The sequence below is a fragment of the Malaclemys terrapin genome, chromosome 9, assembly GCF_027887155.1.
Source record: "Malaclemys terrapin pileata isolate rMalTer1 chromosome 9, rMalTer1.hap1, whole genome shotgun sequence".
NCBI lineage: Eukaryota > Metazoa > Chordata > Testudines > Emydidae > Malaclemys > Malaclemys terrapin.
Genome location: NC_071513.1, coordinates 22679040 through 22704919, shown reverse-complemented (window position 1 = coordinate 22704919; position 25880 = coordinate 22679040). Strand labels below are relative to the sequence as shown.

At 41.9% G+C, this 25880-nt stretch overlaps 1 protein-coding gene across 4 annotated transcripts in view; it reads right to left on the bottom strand.

Moving 5' to 3' along the window:
• The window catches only part of ZC3H12B (zinc finger CCCH-type containing 12B), a 106395-nt gene that overhangs the window by 10604 nt on the left and 69911 nt on the right, over positions 1–25880 (bottom strand). The window contains exons 2-4 of one of the 4 annotated variants that reach the window (XM_054040562.1): positions 8347–8457; positions 7251–7444; positions 5925–6700 (exon numbers count right to left, since the gene is read on the bottom strand). The exons of 1 other annotated variant lie outside the window; for it this stretch is intronic. In XM_054040562.1, the coding sequence (XP_053896537.1) occupies positions 5925–6535 (611 nt within the window). In that variant the 5' untranslated portion in view covers positions 6536–6700; positions 7251–7444; positions 8347–8457. Of the gene's footprint in view, positions 1–5924; positions 6701–7250; positions 7445–8346; positions 8458–18879; positions 18964–25880 lie in introns of those variants that run through there. 2 more of the 4 variants (XM_054040564.1, XM_054040563.1) reach the window with 2 other exon arrangements.

Below are 25880 nucleotides of genomic sequence, written 5' to 3'. Positions count from 1 at the left end.
GCGGCTAATGTCAGGGTGTCCCCCTCCTCCTTGCTCCTGCCCCCCCCCCGCTTACCCCATCTCCATAGAACAGGGCGGGGGGGGACGTGACGGGGCTCAGGACGGAGGCAGCTTGCTGGTAGCAGCTGCTGTCTCAACTTGCTGATCTACTTAAAAAGGCAATGTACTTAGAGTGGGGTCAGTGTATTTAAAGGGGCAATGCATATCTCTCTCTCACACACACTCACAGGGTGTGTGTCTCCCCTCCCTCCATTTGTACTGCCTTGTAGAGTCTGAGGCTACATTAACGTGTTAATCCATGAGGGCTCAGCTGTTCTAGTTCATCATTTAGCAGTCAGGCACTCCCTGGGAAATATCCCACCCTCTGACTTCACCATCTCAACCAAGCTTCACAATCATCATTGTTGTGTACAGTATTAAATTGTTTGTTTAAAACTTATTCTGTGTATATGTGTGTGTGTGTGTGTGTGTGTGTATATAGTCTTTTGTCTGGTGAAAAAAAATTCCCTGGCACCTAACCCCCCCCCCCCCCCCACACACACACACATTTACATTAATTTTTATGGGGAAATTGGATTCGCTTAACGTCGCATTTTTCAGGAACATAACTACAACATTAAGCGAGGAGTTACTGTACTTACAAAAACATCAGGCTTTTTACATATCAGAGCTGTAAGCCAAAACATTCCTCATTTAGGGTTTTCCCATTAAGCCTGCACCTTCCAAACTGACAGCCTAGTGATTGTTTAGGGCACATACAGGTAGCCACAAACTCCAAAAGATAAACAGTCCATTGAAATTAATGCAGTTTTTAGAAATTTAGTTGGGTTATTAAGCAGCAATCAAGCAATCATGAACTGCTACTAATTTTGCCAGTTCCTGATATTCTGGCAAATAAATTTTAGGAATACTGCTTTGATTCTCTCATTAGCCAATACTGACAATTAACATTACATAGCTGGGCAGTGCACTTTTACATTAGAAAATTAGTATTTCATTATAGAGCTGCACAGTTGCAAAGATAAAACTTGCTATTAGTGGCACAGCTTTTATGTTCACATTCCAATTACTACTTCATGGTGTATTGATTTACAAAACAGTTGTGGTGTATTGTTCAACAAAAATATTACACAGTGAGTCAGAATTTACACTTGGGCCTTTGCCCAGTCTCTGTATACACAATCACGGAACTACCTTTTTTGCTTATCAGGGCCAGTATGCAGTCATAGTACGCAGCCCTATGAAGATTTCAGACAGAACTGTGAGGCTACAGAGACTGGGAACTTCTTAAACCCTGGAGCACCCCAGGATTGGGAGTGTGCAAAGGTGGGTTCAAGCTACTTTGCCACTCCCTCGGCCGTGAGTTCTGTGCTCACCTCCTAGGGACTGTCTACATGGGAAAGTTTTACCAGTTATCCTGATATAGTTAAACAGGTATAGTTATACTTTTAATCTTCTAAATTCACACCATAGGTTATATCAAAGAAACTTTTCTGGATAGACAAGGCCTGAGAGGCATAGCACAGAATCTCACTCTAAACATCAACATCATTAACTATTTTACTTCCCATCAAAGCATAGATGATGAGAGGTATCACATTATGAAACGTCCATTTCCCAAAGTGTGAAGGAGGGAGCAAGGGAGCATTTAAGACTAGTGGAAGGGAGAGAATGAAAGATAGAATAATTAAGATGTGTACACTTTTAACACTACAATCTGGAGTTGCGGGGAAGAAATCGCAGGGGGTGCAACTGATTTCATTTTCCTGAAGGAGAAGGACAGCAGTAGCCACTCAGCTTTCAGAAGTTCTGGAAACACTGAGTTAAAGCCAGGACAAATTAGTACTAACTAAAGAAATCTGTTAATCATATTCTGTCTTCTGCAAACAAATAAGACAGCATGCACTGAAATATACATCTTGCCACTTCCTTAGAGCAGGTATGCACTATACCTGGAAACATTCTTCAATCAATGTCTTGAAAACAAAATGTTCCCAGCAGATTTGTCATTTTGTGTAGTGTGGTGTTTTTTTTTTTCCCTTATGCAAAGATGTGTTGTCAAGTATCTCACAGGCTTTATACAATATATTGTAGAATTAGTATTAAAAAGCTTCATGAAACTGTTTTTTGGGGAAGAAATAAAGGAAACTGTTTATGAGCGATCTTATGAATCTTAACCTTTGTTAAAACTATAGTTTTAGGGAAAGCCAAAGGCAATGCCATGAATTATAAAAAGCTCATCAAGACATCCTCTTTCATGCTCAAATGTAATATAGTAGAACCTCATAATGATGATCACACTTTGGGAATGGAGGTTGTTCATAACTCTCTGAACAAAATGTTATGATTGTTTTTTCAAAAGCTTACAGCTGAACATTGATTTAATACAGCTTTGAAACTTTACTATGCAGAAGAAAATTCTGCCTTTTACCATCTTAATTTAAATGAAACAAGCACAGAAACAGTTTTCTGACCTTGTAAAATCTTTTTTAAAAAAACACCCCCTCTCCCCCCCCCCGCTTTTTTTCAGTAGTTTATGTTTAACACAGTACTGTACTGTATTAGCTTTTTTTTTGGTCTCCGCTGCTGCCTGATTGTGTACTTCCAGTTCCAAATGAGGTATGTGGTTGACTGGTCAGTTTGTAACTCTGCTATTCATAACTCTGAGATTCTACTCCAGGGGTTCTCAAACTGGGGGTCAGGACCCCTCAAGGGGTCATGAGGTTATTACACGGGGGGGGGGAGGGGTCGCGAGCTGTCAGCCTCCACCTCCACCTCAAACCCCGCTTTGCCTCCAGCATTTATAATGGTGTTAAATATATTTAAAAGTGTTTTTTATTTATAAGGGGGGGTCACACTCAGAGGTTTGCTATGTGAAAGGGGTCACCAGTACAAAAGTTTGAGAACCGCTGTCTACTCTATAGAGAAACAGATGTTTGCATGTGGTCTGTTTTACTAATACCAATATCATAATTAAAACGACACCTGATCAACATAGTCCAAAAAACACGCAACTTTAACAATCCATACGTAAGCAATATGAAGGCCCATGAAAAAATATCAAGTGAAATACTAGAATGAATGCATATACCTCTCTTTATTGGAGGAGAATCAAAAGCAAAGTCAGTGACTGAAAATCACGTGGTCCTATTTCTGGGCAAGTTCTCTATATCTGACTGGATCTCTTTGATCGTTCCAAAATTTGGGGAAACTACCAGACCAGAGCTGAACATTTGAACTTTAATCCCATGTGTTCACCTCAAAATGAAAATCTACTCTTAAAGAGCTTGCTTCATAGGGACCAGCAAAGGGAGTCTAAGCACCAAGTTCAGCTCTGTTTATCAAGTATTTAAACTGGGGAGATGCTGCTGTTTTTACCAGGACAGAATATGGCCCTAAATATGTAACTTATTTGGCAGTTTAGCTACATTGTCCAAGAAACAAACATGAAAAATATTTACTATTTTACTTCTTACATATCTTGATTAAAGGGATACCATCAATTTGAAAATAATATTTCTATCTGATCTGGTCTATACCAGTGGTTCTCAAACTTTTGATCAGGCCCCACTTCTTTATGTCTGTAGTCATTTACACCCCCTCTCCTCCAAAAAGTTACATGTACAACTGCCCAGCTCTGAAGGCAGAACAGAGAGCAGGGGCTGTTGGACAGTCATACAGCTCTGAAGGCAGCACTGCACCAGCAGCAGCATAGAAGTAAGGATGGCAATGTGAAAAGTGACATTAACAAATATCAATTTTCACAGCAGACTTAACGTCCCATTGCTACCCTTACTTTTGTGCTGCTGCTGCCACCAGGGGGCTGACAACCGGAGAGCCCCCCCTCCACGTGAGGGATTGGGGAGGGGAAGGTGGGTGACTCATGAGAGGGACATAAAGGGGGGCACCAGCTAAAGGTGGGGCATGTGAGCTCCCCACATGACCCCCCACATGACTCCTCCCCGCCCCCAGCCTGGGCCCCCATGCTCTTCCCATCCACTCCCCATACCACGTTACTTGGGGGGGCTCTGTCCTCCCACTGTGCCGGATACTGATTTCAGGCAAAAGGAGGTCTGTACAGCCCTCGCCGGAGGACTGGGATGAGGGCAGTACCGGTACAGCTGCACCGGAGGAGCTGCCAGCACGGGGCACTGGATCCCAGCTGTGGTTCCTGGGAGAGCCCCGCGGTTCAGGAACTGAACCGCGGGGCTCTCCCAGGAACCGCAGCGGCGAAAGGAGCAGAACATGGGGCCACCGGGTGGCCCCACACTGGCAGCTCCTCCGGCGCAGCTGTACTAGTACCGCCCCCAACCCTGTCCTCCGGCGGAGCTGTATAGGCCCCAGGTGAGGCAGCTGCATGGAAAGGTTGGGGGCAGGGATGGAGACAGTACAGCCACGCCAGAGGAGCTGCTGGCGTTCTGCTCCTTCGCCGCCGTGGTTCCCTTCTGAATATGCGAGGTCCCCCACTCCCCCCGGTGTCTGGTGAGAGGCATGTGACCTCTGCACAAGCCCCAGGTGCCCTGGGCTGACAGCAGACGCTCTTAAAAAAAAAAAAAAAAAAGCTCACAGCTTGTACCTCCCTTAACACATTCCTGTGCCTTCCAAGGAAGGCACACCCCATTATTTGAGAACTGCTGGTCTATACACATTTTGTACTATTATAATTACTTCAGTAAGGAGTATGTTTTTTTGTTTTGTTTTTTTTTACACTGGCTCAATCTCTAATGTGGACACAGTTACACTGGTATAAAAAGTGCCTTATAACAGCACAGCGTATTCCACATCTCATACAGAAATACCAGTATAAAGCAACTTTATACCAATATAGCCACATCCACACACATCACATAGATGAGGCCTTATACCCACTATTGTCGCAAGTAACACCCAAGATTACTTTAAATGAAAGTGATTAAAAAAAAAAACATGTATTTTCTTTAAAGATTACTTTGTGTACAGTCAATTGCATTGTTATGTTGATGGTCAGGATGATATCAGTTATGAATTCTGCAGCAGACCGTTCACATGCATGCTCGTCCCCAGGCCCTGTAACTTAGTGCTCAGCAGAAAAGCTGAAACTGAAGATGTAGCAGGGAGATGTCAGCACAGGGGGAAAAGGGCGTGGGAGAATAGTTGAACAGAGAAATGTTTGTCGTGTTGTTATTAAGCCCATCCAAAATACCCATTCAACCAGCAACAGGGAAACAGAAAAGCCTTTATAAAGAACTTCCAAATGAATTTTTTAATTTATTTCAAAGCATAAAATTTTAAATGTGTTTTATCAAAAAAATTTTTCTGAATTTAGTTAAAAAAATTCAGGTTAAGAGTTCTTTAAAAGAAAATTGAGAAGGCAATAATAAAGAATGCCTGTTGGATTAGCACTGCCTGTAGAAATCTTGACATCAGTGAACCACACCATATGGTTTGGCTAGGGAATTTCCTCCTGTTTCAAGTTGAACAAGACCAAAGATAGACTGATCCTTTCCCCATGGTAAGCACTGTATATTGAAAAAGCACCCTTAGCTGAGACTGCTCGTCTTAGCTATCAAGCTGCTTTTAAAACAACTCTTCCACCCACTCTGATGTCCAAGCTGCCATTAGATATTTTAGAAGAAGACTGATAAAGTGTTTCAAAAACTTAAAAACAAAACCTTTACTGCAGTATAACTAAACTCTTATTTATTGGTTAATTAATAGATTTATGGGAGCAGAGGACTGCAAAAAAGAATGATATGGAGGGAGCTGATTTTTGGGGTAGGGATTGCAAAAAGAGGAGTATCAACATATTTTGAACAGTGGGTGAAAGAAACCAGAAATTAAACAGGAGCATATAGTCAACATAACATGATTTTGTCATTCAAATTGAATATTTATATATAAACATACTGGTGTATTATTTAAAAAATGCTTACACTGAGGCCTACCTCATAGCCACGTTACTTCCATCAATGACAATTGGTCTTAAGTTGTCAGTGTTATCCACTACTTCATCTTCAAGTGACAGTTCAGGGCTGGCCATTTCCTTTGGGCAAGGACCCCTGGGCACCAGAGTACCACTACTACTGCCGACACTGCCTTGTCCCTCTGATTCACCCTTGTTGCCAAGTCTCACGAGTTCTGCCAAAATATCATTGATTAGAGCATCTGCTCCCAACTTGTTCAGCACTGCCTGGATCTGATCTCCAGCATACCCAAGCTTTAAAGCAAAATCCATTTTAGCCTGGTATTCCTTGTCCAAGTTTATTTTACACTCTTCCAGTTTCAAGTCCTGAAGGATACTGCTCTGTGAGAAACTTGGACGATCCAGGCAAGGAGAGCGACAGAGTTGCCTATGTGGTTTAGTAGAAATTTCCTTTTCCCTCCACTGAGTATTGCTACAGCTGTTTTTGAAGCATTGTTGTTCAGGCTCACTTTCTGAGCTTGTCCATTCCTCAGATTCAGCACTGCAGTCCCCAGCATCCTGTTCCACATTCCTCTCTTCTTTGGAATGCCTCTTCTCCATTTTCAACTTCTCCACCATAGACCAGGCCGTCATCACGTTCAGCTTCCAGCCAGAGATCTCAAACTTCTCTTTCACTTCCAAAGCTGCCTGGGATTCATACTAAATTGCATCTTGTAGGCTAATTGAAAGTGCACACAAGGCTGGAGTTCATCTGTCTTGCTTGATATGTGCTAGTGTATACAAAGCCAATATATAATCCTAAATAAACAAAACACACAAACACACATAATTAGCTTTTGTCAAATTCTTCAAAAAGGTTTGACTACCATACTTTTATTTAAAAAGCAATAGAGATCCCCAACCATTCAGATTCCAATTTAATTGTGTGTAATATTATATAAGAAAAACTTAATGGTAATACTACTACACTTCCAACACAATAAATTCACAGTTGAAGTAAAAACACTGTCAGTTTGCCTGTCATAGGAGCTTTTGGGAATGAGTAACATGGTATGTCAACAGCACTGAGCACACAGAAGCACAGAAATTGACTATCCATTATTTTTACTAATAAGGTCTTTACATGCCTGCACCATGGCTAGCTCAGATATAACTGGGCAGGGTTCTGGAGAACATAAATTGTAACCTAGGGTTTGTCTACACAATGGGGTAATGTGCAACTACGGGGGTGTAATTTCCAAAGTGCACTAATGTACTGCACACTAGAAGTTCCCTGGTGCACTTTAACATAGTACTGTTTTACAAACAGCACTCCATTAAAGCACATTAGGGAAGGGAAACTACTTACCAAGTACAGTAACGAGTTCTTCGAGCTGTGTTGTGCATATGTGCATTCCACTGATGATGTGCACGCGCTTCGTAGTAGAGATGAAACTCTTTTTGGCCAGCAGTACTTGTAGGGCATACATGTGCTTTTCAGTCCTCGTGCTTCTCCACCACCATTCGGTTCCTTCTCAATGCAGAATCCCTTACAAGAGGGCTCTGAGGTATAGGGGATGAAAGGGCAGGTTGTGGAATGTACATATGGACAATAGATCTCAAACTCCAGTTATTGTACATGGGTAACTTTTCTTTCTCCTTTGAGTGATTGTCTATATGCCCATTCATTCCACTGATGGTGACTCCCAAGCAGTTATCATATTTAGGAGGTATAAGTTTAAGCAGTTACCAAAATAATGATTAAAATGTAGTGATGGATTTAGAGGCTTCTACTCAGGTATAATATCAAGTGAACATGTGGGTTCACACACAAGCAGCAGCTTTACAAATGTCAGATATTAAGTTTCTCAGTGATGCTGCTGACACAACTTGCACTGTTGGTGGAGGGGCCCTAATCGTAGCTGGTGTCTCTACCTTCGTCACCTCATCACATTTTAATACAATCAGAAACCCCATTACGCTGTCTCTGGACTGAAACTGCAGAGCCCATCATCCTTCCCTCAGTGAAGACAAACAAGTTTGGCAATGTTCTATACAGTTTCATTCTATTCAGGAAGTAGGATCACCTCACATCTAATGTATGCAAGGTTGCCTCAGATTTGGATGCATGAGATTTTTGAAAGAATCCTGGTAGGTATACTGGTTGGTTGAGATGGAAGCCTGTGACTACTTTAGGAAGAAATTTAGGATATGTCTTCATTAATACCTTATCTTGGTAGAATACTGTATGTGGAGGGTCAGTCATAAACACTTGAATCTTTCCTACTCTTCTGGCCAAAGTTATCACTATCAGAAATTCCATTTTCACTGATAGGTGTAATAGAGACGAGGCAACCAGGGGCTTGAAGATGAGTCCCATGAGTGCTGTGAGTTCTAGATTTCAAGTCCCGAGGTGGTTCTCTGATAGGTGGGAATACTTTACTTAGGACTCTCAAGAACCTTACCACGGTTGTGTGATCCTCAATCAGTACGTGGCAAGATGAGATCACCACTAGGTGCGCCATGATCAAGCTAAGAGACAGATTCTTCATCCTGAGTTTGAGTAAATCGAGAGTCTGCGGGATTGAAAGGTAAACGTGGAATCAATTATTTCCACTGGCACCAATGAGAGAACCTTGTCCATTTTGACAGGTAAGTTTGTCTTGTCCTTTCTACTGCTTATCATAACTTCCAAACTGAGGAGAAGCAAGCCTGCTGTCCTGATGACATCCATCCAGCCTGCATGCAGTGAGGTGCAGGGGATGCTAGGTTCAGGTGTGGAATCTGTCCCTGGTTCTTACACAGTAGGTCTGGAAGCAGAGGTAAGGTCCTGGACTAAGATACTGAGAGACTCAATAGATTTGTGAACCAGAATTGGCTGGGCCATGCTGGAGCTATAAGGATTGGTACTGATGGCTGAAAAGATGCCGGTCTTTACCATATGAGGCACATGCACACCATCAATGGAATGGCATATGCACAATATGTTAGTGCACTTTAGAAATCACACCCCTCATAGTGCGTATTACCCTACCACATAGACATTTCCTGAATTCCCTTCAGTCCCTTTCTGCAAGGCTTTGCCATCACATAAAACTGTTATATTTATGGCATATGCAAAGAATTAGAACATAAAAATGGTCATACTGGGTCAGACCAAAGGTCCATCAAGCCCAGTGTCCTGTCTTCCGAAAGTGGCCAATGACAAGTGCCCCAGAGGGAATGAACAGAACAAGATAATCATCAAGTGATCCAAATCTAGAAACAAACAAATATTCTTCCTGAAAGGCTGCAACATAACACCACTTTATTTCTCAGAATACAGAAATCTAACACACAACAACCGAACAGAGAGACAGGCACAGCAGGCTGCAACCTAAGGCAGAGAGACAACTCAACCCACCACGCTCCAGACTGGCTCTTTTGCAGACTGAGTACTGAAGACCCAGATCACACGCTTCCCTACACCACAATAACCAATCAAGTTGACAAGCCAGAACCTGTTAAAAATCACTATATGGTAGGCTAGCAGATAGGCAGGAGTCACTACAGAGATGCACAAAGCCCTGTGAGAGAACTGTCTTGGGCTCGTTGTTTTGTGCTCATAAGTCATTAAAAATTCCTGAAACAAGAAAGTACACTGCAATATTTTGACAGAGGGGCTGGGGACCTTACCCATAGTTTGTGTTTCTTGGCCAAAAAAATTGCTTAGGGAGTTTTAACAAGAAACTTTCTTAGCTAGAAACAGCTAGCCAAGGTGGTCTGTGAAAAGTGATATCTGAAGTAGGCTAAGCATTTGAAAGATGGCTATTAATAATCATAAAAGGAACTTTGTATCGTCAACAATCCACGCCTAGAAAAAATGATGAGTCCAAATCCTAATGTATGTGTAGCTAACTGGACAAAACTGATTTGGAAAGTGGTGGAAGTAGCTAGCCCTGGATCAGGGGGCTCAATAAGAGAGTTCTCTGGCCACAAAGAGGATTGCTGCTATCTGATCCAAAAGAGAAACTGACAGGCTGAACAGATTGTTCAGAGAGATTTCAAGAAATCTGAGCTATTTATTTTTCTTTTTCCTCTGCAACTAAACTGAAAATGCCTTCTATGTTTAGTTTATGAGAAGTATCTATCTAGATGTTACACAAACCATTTCTTTTCTTTTAATTTCATTTTCTGTTTTTAATAATTCTTGTTTTTGTTAAGATTATTGTTGCACAGATAATTTTATGGCGATGTCCCCAAAGAACAGAGAATACGGTAACCACTAAGGAGAGGTGCTGAAAGGCAAAGAGTTTCCAGAACCTATTCTCTCCTCACAGTCTCAATCGAGAGTTATAGACAAAGGTTTCCTCTCCCAGTGAGCTGTATTGCCATTAGACTGGGGGAGAAGAGGAGTGTATATAAGGGCTTGTTGTTATGTACAGTGTTACAGCGGCGCAGCTGCACTGGTGCAGCTGCGCCACTGTAGTGATTTAGTGAAGATGCTGCTACGCCAATGGGAGAGCTTCTCCTATTAGTGTAGTTAATCCACCTCCCAAGAAGTAGTGGCTATGTCAACAAGAGAAGCTCAAGCTCTCCCTTCATCATAGTGCTATCTAGACAGGATGTCAGGTTGGTGTAATTATGTCGCTCAGGGGTGTGGATTTTTCACACTCCGAGCGATGTAGTTATATCGATATAGGTCTGTCATGCAGACCTGGCCTTAGACGAGATGCTGAAAGACCAAAGAAGAGAATAGAGTTGGCTGGGTTTTGTGTCAGGAACATTAAAACCACTTAGAGGAAATTTACATCTCTTTCATGTTCCTTTCTTCACTCCCTTTCATGTATTTTCCATCCCTTTAGAATGAGAGCAGGGATTAAAAGAAAGAAAAAATTATCAAGGGAACATATAAGAACTCAACCAAGTAAGTGAATTATTTATCCAGAAGAGCATCTATCATATACATTTGCATTCAGAAACTTTTTTTTAAAGCAGATTCCTGCCCCTCAAGAGATCAAAGTGGCTCTTATGTAGCTCCTGTGGTCTAACACATCAGAGAGCAATATGAGAATTACTCCCCTGATGTACAGTGATTGACTAAGTCTGTTGGCTAAAAATAAGTATAAGAATCTTTCTTGAAAAAAAAAAATTATTGCACATACAACATAATTAGAATCAATATAGTGTCTGACACTGTTAACTTCCTTTTTATTTTGAAGCTAAAAAGTACCCGAACTAGCTTTTCATCCTAAAAATATGATAAAGAAAAGCTTCCACACAAAGAAATGTAACAGCCACTAAAATTAGAAGGCCAATAATGGAAGTGCTGACTAGCATTAATTATAATGATGTAAAATAAATTTATAACATTCTTTAATATAATAAAAAAATCTTATTTTTAAAATGGAAAATTGGTCTTCCTCTTGTTCACTGAAACCCTGCTCCGGCACTGGGGACCCAGGCTTGGCACATCCCAGTGTTTTCTTCCCTGGTTGCAGTCCCACAAACCTGCCTGTGGCCAGGGCTTTCCACAGAGAGTGGCAGTCCCGGGTTGTCAAAAAGTTGTCAACAAGCTGCAGTACAGTTGCTAATATCCAAATCCCATTAACATTAAAGTCAATGGGACAGGATCAGTTCTCTGGAAAATGATGCTAATAATAGAAAGCTGTATTTAACAGAATTGAAATGGCATCCACCATATTTGGCAAAGTACAGATTATCAATTTATTCTAATTTTATTAATAATTTTAAGAGTAATAAAATTTATAATCAAAGTAAGAAACCACTTCACAAATGAAGCTGAAAAAGATTTATCTGAACAAGGAATTCTTTTTATTTTTTAGTATGGAGCAGTTGGAGAGTGCCCGTCACCGTAGTATCTGAACACCGCTACTACTATTAAACTGTACATTTACGTAAGGCCTTTCAGTCAGAGATATCAGACCACATGTCACTTCATTTACATCAATCACTACCTTCGCCACAGAACTGCAACTAGCTTTGTGGGAGAATCCAGGACAGGCTTTCCAGCAGCAGAAACGCAAAACAACTTTAGGAAAAGAAGTGCAGAATAATTTACGGGAACCATTCTGGGCCACAAAGTGTCAGACAATGTTCAGCACCTTGGGAAGGTTTTCCTCTTAGAGAAACCCCTCATGGGCAACCTGTCCCTGAGGCTTCTAGCTCCCTGCAGTCTGACTGAGAAGGAAATTGTCATCATGATTGTGATTCGAGTTGGAACTCTTGAAGGTAAAGAGTCCATGTCCACTCTGGCTCAGAAGGTCCCGCTACAGGTGGGTCTAGAAAGCCTGGTTCAGAAGCAGGTCTCACTGACTTGGTCATTAGGAAGACCTGAAGGTGAGCTTCCCTATCCTTCCTAGCTCAGGAATGGAATGACTTGCAAATCACACATTTACTGGGAATATGCAATTATCCCAGACAGTAGAGGCATTTTGAGTATCCATCCGAAGCTGCGAGAGCTCCCTTGCACGAAGGGCAGTGTTTAAACCTAGGTGAATCAAATAATGCTAGAGCAAGTAAGATCTAAAGGTTGTAACAGGTAACTGAACTACTAAAGCTATTAAAAACTATTACTATACTCTAACTGTAGAACTATTTAGTAAGGCTATCAAGAAGGCTGGCAGTCTCTTCTACTGTTGGGCTTTGTCTCTAAGCCGTGAGTCAATGAGAGGAACTGAATAGTGGCAGGTGCACCTCGCCCTAACATGCCCTCACAGAGAAGCACGAGGACATGTGTACCCGATGGGTACTGATGACTGAAAAGACTCCCATCTTTACCATATGAGGTGCATGCACACCATGGAATGGGCATATGCACAAAAGATTAGTGCAACTTTTACTCCTGGGGGAATTCTGCGCGCACACACACACACAAAATTCTGCGCACAATATTTTAAAATTCTGCATTTTTTGTCAGAATAATGCAATATAATCCAGCTAGTTTCAATTATTTTGGCAATTTATTTAAACTATGATACAACGGATGGAGAATGGGAGTGGGGAGCACTGGAGGAAATCACCAAACCCCCCTCTGTCTAATAGTACTGTAGCTAGTATTGACCCTTTACTTCTAATTATTAGTCAACAAATATATGCAGCCATATGCTCAGTGCTGCATCATAGGCAACTGAAGAGCAAGTGAGGGCTGGGGTCTCAAACTCACAATTTACACTGGCTACTGACCATCTCCACAAAGATCAGCAGAAAACAGTTCATGGAACACATTTTGGTAAGAAATTTTTTCAGTCCAAAACTTCAGTTCTAATCACTAAAGCACCATAAGCATTTATAAGGCCACACTGTCCTTTACAATAAGTCTCCTTTACACCATTTTGGCAATGTAAAGAAGCCTTAAATTTTTTACACCTGTTTTATACTCCCGGGGGAATTCACTAAGAAAAATGGGAACAATTCACTAAGCAGGCCGGCTGCTACATTCTCCTCTGCCTGAGGGAACAGAGCATGCCCCATGCCTACCTCTTCAGAAATACCCCAAAGCCCTGCCCCTCCACACTGAGCGTGCTGCAATAGCAAGTGGGACAGAGTGTCTCTCTCTCTCTCTCACATACACACGACTACCCAGAGCCCCCCCACTCAGGCGATGATTTATGTCTCTACCAGCTGCTTTGGGTGCCCAAACCGAACTGTCTGCACTGCCAGGGAGTGGGCACATGACCGTTCTTGCAGCTTCCCTTTGCTTCCCTGTCAGAAGTCATTGATGCAGAATTCCCCCAGGAGTAAACTTTAATGTTCTTAGGTTTTTAAGGAATTCTCAAGGAAAAATTAATTCCATAATTCAAAACTGCATGGCTATACACCAACACCAGTAAGTGTCCTAGAAACACTGAGAGGGAAAACATTAAGAAGAATTGTTAGGGTTACAAGGCTAGCTCCACCTCTGACCCCTTCTCTGGCATCTCTCAGAACAACCACTTAAGTCTTAGGCCTCATGCCTTTACCTCCCTAAGGTAATCACATGATTCTCTAGCTCTTACACAGGGTCCTGGTCTACAGCACCATGTTTCCCCAGCAGGCCCAACCAGATTTTCCATTTGGGAGCTTAGGAGCCAATGAATTACTGTGACCCAAAACAGCCTTCTTCAAATGGTCTATTGCAGGGATCGACAACCTTTCAGAAGTGGTGTGCCGAGTCTTCATTTATTCACTCTAATTTAAGGTTTCGCATGTCAGTAATACATTTTAACGTTTTTAGAAAGTCTCTTTCTATAAGTCTATAATATATAACTAAACTATTGTTGTATGTAAAGTAAATAAGGTTTTTAAAATGTTTAAGAAGCTTCATTTAAAATTAAATTAAAATGCAGAGCCCCCCGGACCAGTGACCAGGACCCAAGCAGTGTGAGTGCCACTGAAAATCAGCTCACGTGCCGCCTTCGGCACACATGTCATAGGTTGCCTAACCCTGGTCTATTGTTTAATCTTAACAGTAGGAACAAAAGAACAAATAACATAAGTGCGGAGAATGAGGCAGTTATGTGTAGTATTATTTATAAATATAATCTCTTTTGGGCTACCTGTAAAATATTCTCCTGTCTGAATAATCAAAGGGGTTAAAGGAACCAAGCAGGGAAGGCAAAACAATGAGGCAGATAAGAGTCCTGAAGAAACAATAGGGAAGCTGTTTACTGGGGAATAATGCATATCTGGCTGCATCCATGTTAAGGATAGTTTTACTCTTCCCAAGTCTGAGACCAGGTCTACTCTGAAAAGTTAAGTCAACTCAGCTATATCGCTCAGGGTTGTGAAAAATCCACACCCCTGAGTGATGTAAGTAAGCCAACCTAGCCCTCCACTGTAGCCAGTGCTAAGCTGATAGACGAATTCTTCTTTTGATCTAGCTACTTCCTCTCAGGGAGGTGGATAACTACAGTGACAGGAGAGCCCCTCCTGTTGCTGTAGTGATTGTCTACACTGAAGCGCTACAGTACCACAACTGCAGCACTGCAGCTGTGCCACTATATCATTTCAAGTGAGGACTAGCCCTAAACCTATGTTCAAAGGGAACCCTAAATCTTAATATGCTGGGTCAGGAAGTAGGTTGTCTGCCCACTGATGCCAAGGAACACATAGAGACAACATGTGTCCTGTACGAAGGACAGTCTGCTTCTCCCAGCAAGAGATGAGGGGTTACCTTGTCTAAGGGGAACTTACAAATATCTGCAAGGAAAGATTAAGGTATAGATAAGGTGAAATCAGCATGTAGGACCCTTGAGTAGTGCTGTTTCTGTGTTACTGCAAACATAAACTGAAGGGAAACTCTTAAGGGTCTGTTGTGTTAACATGGTTGGGAAATGGGGGCCGCAGCCCAGAGATCCAGTCTAAAGTGGCTGGAGTACATGGTTCCACCCAAAGTAAGGCACAGGAAGCCAGGTCTGTAATATGAGGGATGCACCGAATAGGGATAAAAAGGGGCCCAAGATATGGTGTGCCCTGTAACCATAACAATAAGAGAAAAGAATTTGTAAAAGAACAAAAAGGTCTGCACACATCTACCTTACTTCCTAGGCAGGCCTATCTTCCCTCACATCCCAAACCTCTGGGGGCCTGGGTCTCAGCCTGTTCCCCAAAAGTAACTACCCCAGAGAGAGAGCGAGAGAGAGAGAGATCCTTTTTTATCCTGCCAGTTCTTTATTCTCTCTTCCTGTGCTATTTTTAGCCCAGTTAGTCCAAAACCAGTTTGGTGGGTTCTGCAGGAGGCCAAGTCAATCTCCTCCAGGCAAATGCCCTCCCCCATTGTCTGGTAATAACCCCCAAGTGTTTGTTGAGGAAGGTCATACCTTGCATCGTCATTTTTACATTCCTGCTTATTTTTCCAACAGCTTGCTATTAAACTAAACCAATATATTCACAGTAAACCCCTTACAACAGATAAACATATTGTACTCAAAAATTATTACAAAGCAACTCCAAATCAGCAGGGCCGGCTCTAGGATTTTTGCCGCCCAAAGCAAAAACAATTTTGGCTGCCCCCCCCTTATTTAATTACCCCACCCCCGGCCCCGCCTCAACTCCGCCCCTTCCCCAAATCCCCAGCCCTGCCTCCTCCCCCCAGGCTCTCAAGCCTAGGAAGGAGGGAGGGAAGCAGCACCGTGCCGCGGCCACTCGGAGTCTCCCCCTCCCTCCCAGCTCTCAAGTCTGGGAGGGAGGGGGAGCAGCGGCGCGCGAAACGGCCGCTTGGGATCTCCCCCTCCCTCCCAGGTTTGAAAGCCTGGGAGGGCGAGTAGCGGCGCGCGAATCAGCTGTTTCGCGCGCCGTGGCAGCAGCAGCGGAGGTGAGCTAGGGCGGCCGGTGCACATTTTTAGGGGCGGCATTCTGGTGCCAGCCATGCCGCCCCTAAAAATGTGCCGTCCCAAGCACCAGCTTGTTTTGCTGGTGCCTAGAGCTGGCCCTGCAAATCAGTCACACGAAATATCCAAATATTTTCATAACCTTTAGTTTCCTTATTCCTTGGAAAATTTAAATTACAAGCTTTCCTTATAAAATGATTTCCTCCCTCCACCATGCGTGCATAGTGATGTGCTCTTGTAGGGTTCCACATGAACAACAGGAATCTGGCATTTTAAAAGAGCTTTAAAGCATGTCTTGACAGAATAGTTACACATTTAAAGAATTACTTGAACTTTGCAAACTTAGAATAAAAAGCTAAAAAGAGGCTAAATTTTGAGCCAATCAATCTAGAAATGAGGATTTGAATTGTTAAATGATAAATAAGAATCACAACCTAAGTATACCGCTCCCTCAATATAACACGATCCGATAGAACACAAATTCAGATATAACGCGGTAAAGCAGTGCTCCGGGGTGGGCGGGGCTGCGCACTCCGGTGGATCAAAGCAAGTTCAATATAATGCGGTAAGATCTTTTGGCTCCCGAGGACAGCGTTATATCGAGGTAGAGGTGTACTATAAGTTACTGGAGAAATTTATCCTCATTTATTTATTTTTATATAGATATATAGAGATATATCAATCACACAAATTTCCATTCCAAACAAAGGAGTATTTCAATGTTTTGTTACTTAGGTTTTTAGAAACACACACTTGTTTTTTATTAACATCATACACCCAAGGCATATCCCCAATCTTGTGTGTACACTGTTACTTCATTATAGAAACTTCTTAGGTTCAGCAAAGATCATTTCCTCTGATATACTTGCAGTAAACTACTGTGTCAGGTATTTAATAGCTACTTTCCAATATACAATATGGGTACTATCATCCAGCTTTCTACCTGGGGCAGGAGTATAACTGGGGCTCAAATATGCCATCTCAGTCTACCCAGACCTGAAGTAAAGGACATACCAAAAAATAACAGCATAGAAAGATTAAAGAGATATGTTATCATGGGCCATATCATTAGCTGATGTAAATCAGTGTAACTCCACTAACGTCAATGGAGCTATACCTATTTACACCAGCTAACAATATGGCCCAATGTCTTCAGCAAAGAACAACATTTCTCAAGTTTAAGCTTTGTATTTCTGATGTAAATTATGTGGCCTAAAATGAGAAGCAGTAGAATAGTACAGATCCAAGTTTTAAAATCTTTCCAACTCATTCCCTTCCCAAGTATTTTTAAAATAAGTATTTTTCTGCATCTTTACTCGATTACATAAATTGAAATGTCACTTTTTTTTTTTTGCTATTTAATGGTATCATGCCTAATTTCTGGATCCCTGGAAAATAACCCTAATCCTTTCACCGGTGTGAAACTGGTCATAAGTGAGTAGGCAGAAGTTCATGAGCTTGGAAGCAGTCTTAAAAGTTTAAGGTTTTGATGTGGAAGCATTCAGGTTAAAAATCATTAACCACCAAATAAAGAAATTTCATTTAAACAAGTATTTTAAGTAATTTGTTTAAACCAAGTATTAGAGGCTTAACCTAATTAAATTCTATGAGAAACATTTATGCAATATTTTAAACCACTAGAAACAGCGTCCTTTTCCTTAACCCCCATACAGGGTATGTCTATACTACAGCTGGGAGTGTGCTTCCCAACGTGGGCACAAAGACATGCACTAGCTCTGCTCAAGCGAGACCACAAAAAATAGTAGGTTGGCCACAGTGGCAGCTCAGGAGACCCACCTGAGTACATACCCAGGGGGGTGGTAAGGATTGTACTCTGGCAGCTAGCTTTAACTGTTACCTGTGCCACTGTGGCTACACTGTTATTTTTAACACACTAAAAATAGCTGTGCTGGTGTGTGGCTGTGAAGCACCCTCCCAGCTTCAGTGGCTTCTACTTAAAAAACAATATAACAAAAACCCAGTAATATAAAATGTATAGCTATACTCTGTAAAAATATGATCCCTGAATAAAAAAGGAGCACCTTCCTTGCTTATTGTTTTTCTCTCTGCTATTACTATCTTGTAAAGTGAGCAGCCCAAAGACAAGAGTTTCTGTCTCTATTCACAAATTCTAGGCTTACCAAAACATAGCAGTCATTGTAAGGATGACGTTTTACACAGCATAACTAGAACTGGAAGCAACTGATTTACTCAAAATTTAGAACCAGGTTTAAAATAGTAATGAAATGCCTGTGAGAATTGTACTACTCCCTACTTCCACATTTAGACTTTAAAAAAAAATAAAAATGCCAACTTAACTGCACAGGTCAAGTTTGCTCTCAAAAGATATTTTTTACTACTAATAAAGTACTACCCATATGTAAATGTCATTGCGCTCTCTCTCTCTCTCTCTCTCTCACACAAAACATGCTTTCAGATCTTTAATTCATTCATATTTTCCTGATTCCACAATATCCTTAACTTTATGCTTTTTAACACCAACATACTTAACCTACCACAAATAAATCGCACATGTTTCTCTAGAGATGAGATATTGTTTTAATTAACTAAAACAATATATTGAAAACAGAAAGCCAGGTTGGCCTGAATTCAAAACTGATTTAAAAACATATCAACTAGACAGTCCACTTTAAAAACAAACATGGTCACTGCTGCTAGCATACTCACTTCTGTTGTGCCTCTAAAGAAAGCAGCTCAGTTGTAATCCATGTTGGCAAGATGTATTGTATATTCACAAGGATTGCTTTCTGCCAGTGTGTCAAGGTTTCCTAGTCTTTGGCCACTGGTGGATGTGTTATGAAAGCTCCTTCTACTAAAACACGCCCACTTCCGTGACTCACCCAGGAGTTTCTTGTCTTTATTTTTTTTTTGTCAACTCTTGGTGGAAAACTGTTAACTAGGGGAATTCAGCTGTGTCATTCCTCTTACATGGCAACAGAAAATGTACTGTCTATGACCTAATGATCACTATTATCTTTGAATGAATAATTATGAAGTAGTAATTATAAATTTGTTTTAAAATAGCTCCAGTTAACTTCCAACTAATTTAAAACTAAATCATATTACAGAATTCTCTCTCCTTGATAAATCATGGATTCAGTGACAGAGAAAACACTACAGTGGAAGAGGTTCTGTCTGTCCCCCACTAGCCCTCTTCCTCAGTTTCTACCAAGCCATAACCAGCACCAGTAGGACCCATCACATATCTTTCATCTCTCTTGGCATAAATTCACAATTAATCCTGACAAGATGACTTATTACCAAATAGTGTGCCAAGCACTGGGCATCTCCAGAAGGGTTCCACTTCCGTAGCCCACAAAACAGTTGCAGAACCTTTTCACAGTGACTACTTCAGCCTAATGGCTCTAGACAACTCTCTATGCCACAAATTCCCACTACTGCCAGGAGAAAATCAAAAGATCTTTGTGGCAGCAGATCCCCTAGTTTTTCCTCTACTGTATCTGAACACAGGGATTCCTCTATGGAGCTAGATTCAGCCTGTCCAGAGAGAGATCTCTCGATGCAGTGGCCTCCACGTCCCACCCAACCTACCCATTTGTACAGCAGAACTGCACCTACTCCACTGCCACCAGAACCTCCACAGGCTTAGGAACAAATCCAGCCCCACATCTACATGCACAGAGCTGGCTAATTTGGGGGAAACGTAACATGTCTCTACAGTAGCCAGCTAGTCACCCACATTTGGTTCAGCATATTTTCTGTCCTAATAGTCAGGAGAGGAAAGTGATTGTGTAAATACTTTGTTTTCCCAACATTTTATAAGCTTTGTTTGACACACTTTCACTTCGTTGCTCAGTATTAATTCATAATTTGAAGATTTGAGAGAAGAGACTACAGTATAGCCAAAGCAATACTCAGAAAGAGTCCCATCAGCAAAAATGCTGACATCTGATTAAAAACATTAGCAGTTCAAACACATTGATTTCTGCAAGGAAAAACTAGTATATTCCAAAACTAATGGAAATAGAGAATTACATTAAGTTAGAACTCATTTTTTCATCTAGCATTATTTACAAATCTTGGAAGTTTAACATGCCTGATTCAGAGATGCTAAACTGGAAAAAAAATGCTTCCAGAAATCTTATCCAGCACCCTGTTTCAGCAAAAATGGAGCAAGAACATCTCAGAAAGGCAAAGCAACACTACTATTACAAGTATCAGGGGGTAGCCGTGTTAGTCTGTATCTACAAAAACAACAAGGAGTCTGGTGGCACCTTAAAGACTAACAGATTTATTTGGGCATAAGCTTTCGTGAGTAAAAACCGCATCCGAAGAAGTGAGGTTTTTACTCACGAAAGCTTATGCCCAAATAAATCTGTTAGTCTTTAAGGTGCCACCAGACTACTATTACAGATCATATGGAAACAGCATCTTCTCACTAGAAGAGACTGGAACTCTATAATAAATAAATGGAATGCTTGGTGACCCAAGATGTGCTGCTATACAAAAGGCTTTTATTTCCTTATGTGGTTTACTAGTATTTACTGTTAACATTAAGCTGTTAAACATGATTTTGGCAATAATTTAATAGTTTAAGTGAGACTTTATCTAAAAGAATACTTAGTATTTATGAGCGCTGTTTGAATCTTTTTTACTTCAAGAACAGTTCTGAATACTTTCTGCCAAGTCTTTTTTAATCATTCCTACGAAGTACTGAGCCAGAACACTGTAGCACATCTCCTCAGCAACACAGGCTACTGCGAGTATGTCACACCTGTCCTCTGCTCTGGTTTCCCATAGAATTTAGAATCAAGTTCAAGGTCTTGGTCCTTATCTTCAAAGTGCTGCATGGGCTGGGCCCAGGATATCTAAAAGACCATCTAAAGCTCCAGGACAAAGACCATAGTCAACAACTACATTCCTCTGGCAAAATGGAACTCTCACTATCAAGAATAAAGCTTGCCTGTGTGGGAGACAGAACTTTTTCTGGGGACAGTCTGAGACTGTTGAATGAACTCCCCCAAGAACTAAGGGCTGTCACAAACCTTACCACTTTCTGCTTCAAGTGCAAGGTCCATTTCTTTAACCTTGCCTTTTCTAACACATAGCAACAGGTATATATCTCTCCTTTTTTTTTTTTTTTAAATCTAACAAAACAAGACACTACACAGCAAACACTTCTCCCCCAGGGAGAGGATTAAGGAACAAACACATGAGAGATGCCTAGTCACACTGCACAGATTCTATGATGATGAGCACAGTAAAAGAACCTAAACAGAATAGCCAGGTAGAAAAATGCATGTACTTCCTTTAGAGAATCGCTACAAATCAATCTCTCTCTCTCTCTCTCTCTCTCTTTCTTTCCCCTTTCCCCACTCTATACAGCTTGGAGGGTGCTCTATTATATGTATTCTGGTGCCTCTCACAATGTGCAAAGTGCTGTCTGAAAAAATAGGAAGATACAATCCCTGTCCCAAAGACCTTACAATCTAAGGGCTTAATTCTCAAAAACACTCAAGCACACGAATAACTTCACTACATACTAAATCGAGGTTAGTAACTTGAAATGTAGACATGAAATGTTGTTTTCTCCTACGGTACTGTACTTATTTTGGGTGGGAAAGTCACATTGACTTTCACTGGGACTTGTGCTCTTAAGTCATATAGGCACTTTTAAAATCCCTACCCTTTATTCCTAATTCTCATAGGCTGTAGTCAATAAATAAATAAAATAAAAAGTTGATGGGTTCAGGAGACTGAAAGTGCAATATGGAGCCTTCCACTTTTAGATAATTTTTAATTCAAACCATTACTTAGTTTGCCATGCCTGTTCAATTGTCTGCAAGAGGTGAGTTTATGGTACTTATCCAGTTCCTAGTGACAACATGCCCAATACACAAAAGATATAATCACAATTGGTTTCCTTGTTGGCAATCTGTTCAGATACCCCAATGAATGAAGGGCCAAGGAAACTGATGTACCCTCTAACCCCAAGAACATATTTCCTTTCTCAACACAAAGTCAAAGCTAGGATACATTGACAGGATGGTCAGAAAGAAGCTTGCACTGCTACTGGCCATGCTGCATCTCTCCAGTATTTTTTGCAAACACTAAATTCACTTTAAACGAAGAACAAAATCTAATAAAATCATTAAAATGAAAGGGGGGAAATCCTTTATGTTTTATTTGAGGCAAAGTGTTATATAGTGTATATCTTTCTCTGTGGCCATCTTTCATCAATTTAAAATTGTTTTGGAAAGGCTGTTTCTAAAAATATAGATAGAGTATTGAGGATAACCTATTTCCATACATAATACTTGTCCTTTTCTTACAATACTAGTCTAAGTGAAAGAATTCCCCTTCTGTTAACTAGAGTGAAAACACTCGTGAATGGAAAGAACAAAACCTTGCTGGTTTAGTCATACATTTCCTGCTTCCCCATGTGACCTGTAAAATGGAATCTTACGTTCAACAGTAAGAAACTTCCACAAGTCTTGAACATTTAACCAAGATCCTGTTTTATTTCTGCTGAAAAATCTTAATTGTTTTACATCAGAGGTATACTTTTAGTGTTTTCAACCTGAGGGACAAATATTTCAGAAAGGTCAAGAGGCCACAATAAATAGCTTTGGGACAGATTCTCTGCTCTGTTCAGCTTCCTTTGTGACACGCAGGTGTTGCACAGGGAGCAAAAACCATCTGCAAATCCCTTGCTGAGATTCCCATCATGCAGGGCCAACATAACTGGCCTCTTTGCCTCCTTCCCTGAAGCCTCTGGTGGAAAGGGAAATGCTGTGGGCAGGATTGGAAAATGTTGTTTTCTGCCTATCCCCAGCTAGTACATAATCATAGACTCAGACTCATAGACATTAAGGTCAGAAGGGACCATTATTAAGGTCAGAAGGGACCATTATTAGTCCTTACAGGACTGTTCCCAAATGTCACAAGTTAGTGCAGCCCCCAAGCTGCTGTAACCTCACCTGGAGCAAAGAATAAGAGAGCAGAAACAAAAGCTCTTTGAGATGTGTTGTCCATATGTATTTTATTCCTCTCTCAGTGTATATGTGTCCCATGTGCTTGTGATCAGATCTTTTGGACAGTTATGTCTGTTGGGGCCACGCACGAGCTCTAAGTCTCCTCATACTCCCATATCAAGGGCACAAAGTGTGGAGTGGCTCAACCACCACTCAGATTCTTTGTCAGCAAAGACTCCAGATTTTAGAATACTCTACTAGCAAGGAACACGTGTTTGAATAACACATTCTGAAGAATTCCAGTTACTGCAAGGTAAGTAAAAAACGGTTACTCACTTTCTCATGACTGTTGTTCTTCGAGATGTGTTGTTCATATCCATTCCAACCAGGTGTGTACGTGCCGCGTGCACGCCAGCTGGAAGATTTTCCCTTTGCAGCATCCATAGGGTCGGCCTGGGTGCTCCCTGGAGTGACGCCTTCATAGTGCCCAATATAGGGCCCTGCCGACCCTCCACCCCCTCAGTTCCTTCTGAGGGTGGGTATTGGAATGGACATGAACAACACATCTCGAAGAACAACAGTTATGAGAAAGTGAGTAACCATTTTTTCTTCTTCGAGTGATTGTTCATGTCCATTCCAACCAGGTGACTCAAGCCAAAGCTCAGGAGGTGGGGTCAGAGTTATGCACTGATTGGAGCACAGCGTGTTCAAAGGCCCCATCATCTCTGGCCTGTTGTGTAATTGCATAGTGCTTCGTGAATGTATGTATTGAGGACCACGTGGCCGCCCTGCAGATTTCCTGGGTGGGGACTTGCACCAGGAACACTGCCGAGGAGGCCTGGGCCCTGGGCCCTGGTAGAGTGGGTGGTAATCGGCAGGGCAGGCATCCTTGCCAGGTCGTAACACTCCCGAACGCAGGATGTGATCCACAACGAGATGCATTGAGAAGATACAGGGAGACCTTTCATTCTGTCCACCAGGGCCACAAAGAGTTGAATGGACTTCTGGAACGGCTTAGTCCTCTCTACATAGAAGACTAGGGCCTTACGTACATCCAGTGAGTGCAGCCTGCGCTCCCTATCGGAGGAGTGTGGCTTAGGATAAAACACTGGGAGGAAGATGTCCTGGCCCATGTGAAACTGGGAGACAACCTTAGGGAGAAAGGCCGGGTGAGGTCTGAGTTGGACCTTGTCCTTATGAAAAACTGTGTAAGGAGGCTCGGATGTGAGGGTCCTGAGCTCCGATACCCATCTAGCCGAGGTAACTGCCACGAGGAACACGACCTTGTACAAGAGATAGAGCAGGGAGCAGGTCGCTAGTCGTTCGAATGGAGGGCCCGTAAGTCTTGAGAGGACCAGATTAAGGTCCCAGGCCGGGACAGGCTGACAAGTCTGCGGGAAGAGCCTGTCTAGGGCCTTGATTCATAGATTCATAGATTCATAGATTATAGGACTGGAAGGGACCTTGAGAGGTCATCGAGTCCAGTCCCCTGCCCGCATGGCAGGACCAAATACTGTCTAGACCATCCCTGATAGACATTTATCTAACCTACTCTTAAATATCTCCAGAGACGGAGATTCCACAACCTCCCTAGGCAATTTGTTCCAGTGTTTAACCACCCTGACAGTTAGGAACTTTTTCCTAATGTCCAACCTAGACCTCCCTTGCTGCAGTTTAAACCCATTGTTTCTGGTTCTATCCTTAGAGGCTAAGGTGAACAAGTTCTCTCCCTCCTCCTTATGACACCCTATTAGATACCTGAAAACTGCTATCATGTCCCCTCTCAGTCTTCTCTTTTCCAAACTAAACAAACCCAGTTCTTTCAGCCTTCCTTCATAGGTCATGTTCTCAAGACCTTTAATCATTCTTGTTGCTCTTCTTTGGACCCTTTCCAATTTCTCCACATCTTTTTTAAAATGCGGCGCCCAGAACTGGACACAATACTCCAGCTGAGGCCTAACCAGAGCAGAGTAGAGCGGAAGAATGACTTCTCGTGTCTTGCTCACAACACACCTGTTAATGCATCCCAGAATCATGTTTGCTTTTTTTGCAACAGCATCACATTGTTGACTCATATTTAGCTTGTGGTCCACTATAACCCCTAGATCCCTTTCTGCCGTACTCCTTCCTAGACAGTCTTTTCCCATTCTGTATGTGTGAAATTGATTTTTCCTTCCTAAGTGGAGCACTTTGCATTTGTCTTTGTTAAACTTCATCCTGTTTACCTCAGCCCATTTCTCCAATTTGTCCAGATCATTTTGAATTATGACCCTGTCCTCCAAAGTAGTTGCAATCCCTCCCAGTTTGGTATCATCCGCAAACTTAATAAGCGTACTTTCTATGCCAATATCTATTATTATCTAATATTGAGGAAACGACTCACTAGTCGTGTGAAGACCGAAAAGCCGTCTGTGCCCGGATGGAAGGCGGAGATGGCGGCTAAGTGGAAGTTATCGATGACAGGGACAGGTATTGTTTTAGGTGAAAGAGGTAGTCCAGTATGAACGGTATGGGGGTTGGCAACAACAACTGACTGCATTGCTCCACCCAGATGGAGAACCTCTTCCACTTGGCAAGGTACGTTGCCCTGCTGGAGAGCTTTCTACTACCAAGAAGGACTTGTCTGACTTGATACGAGCATGACAGCTCCATGGTGTTTAGCCATGGAGCATCCAGGCCGTGAGGTGGAGCGACTCTAGATTCAGGTGCATAAGTCTGCCATGGTCCTGCGTG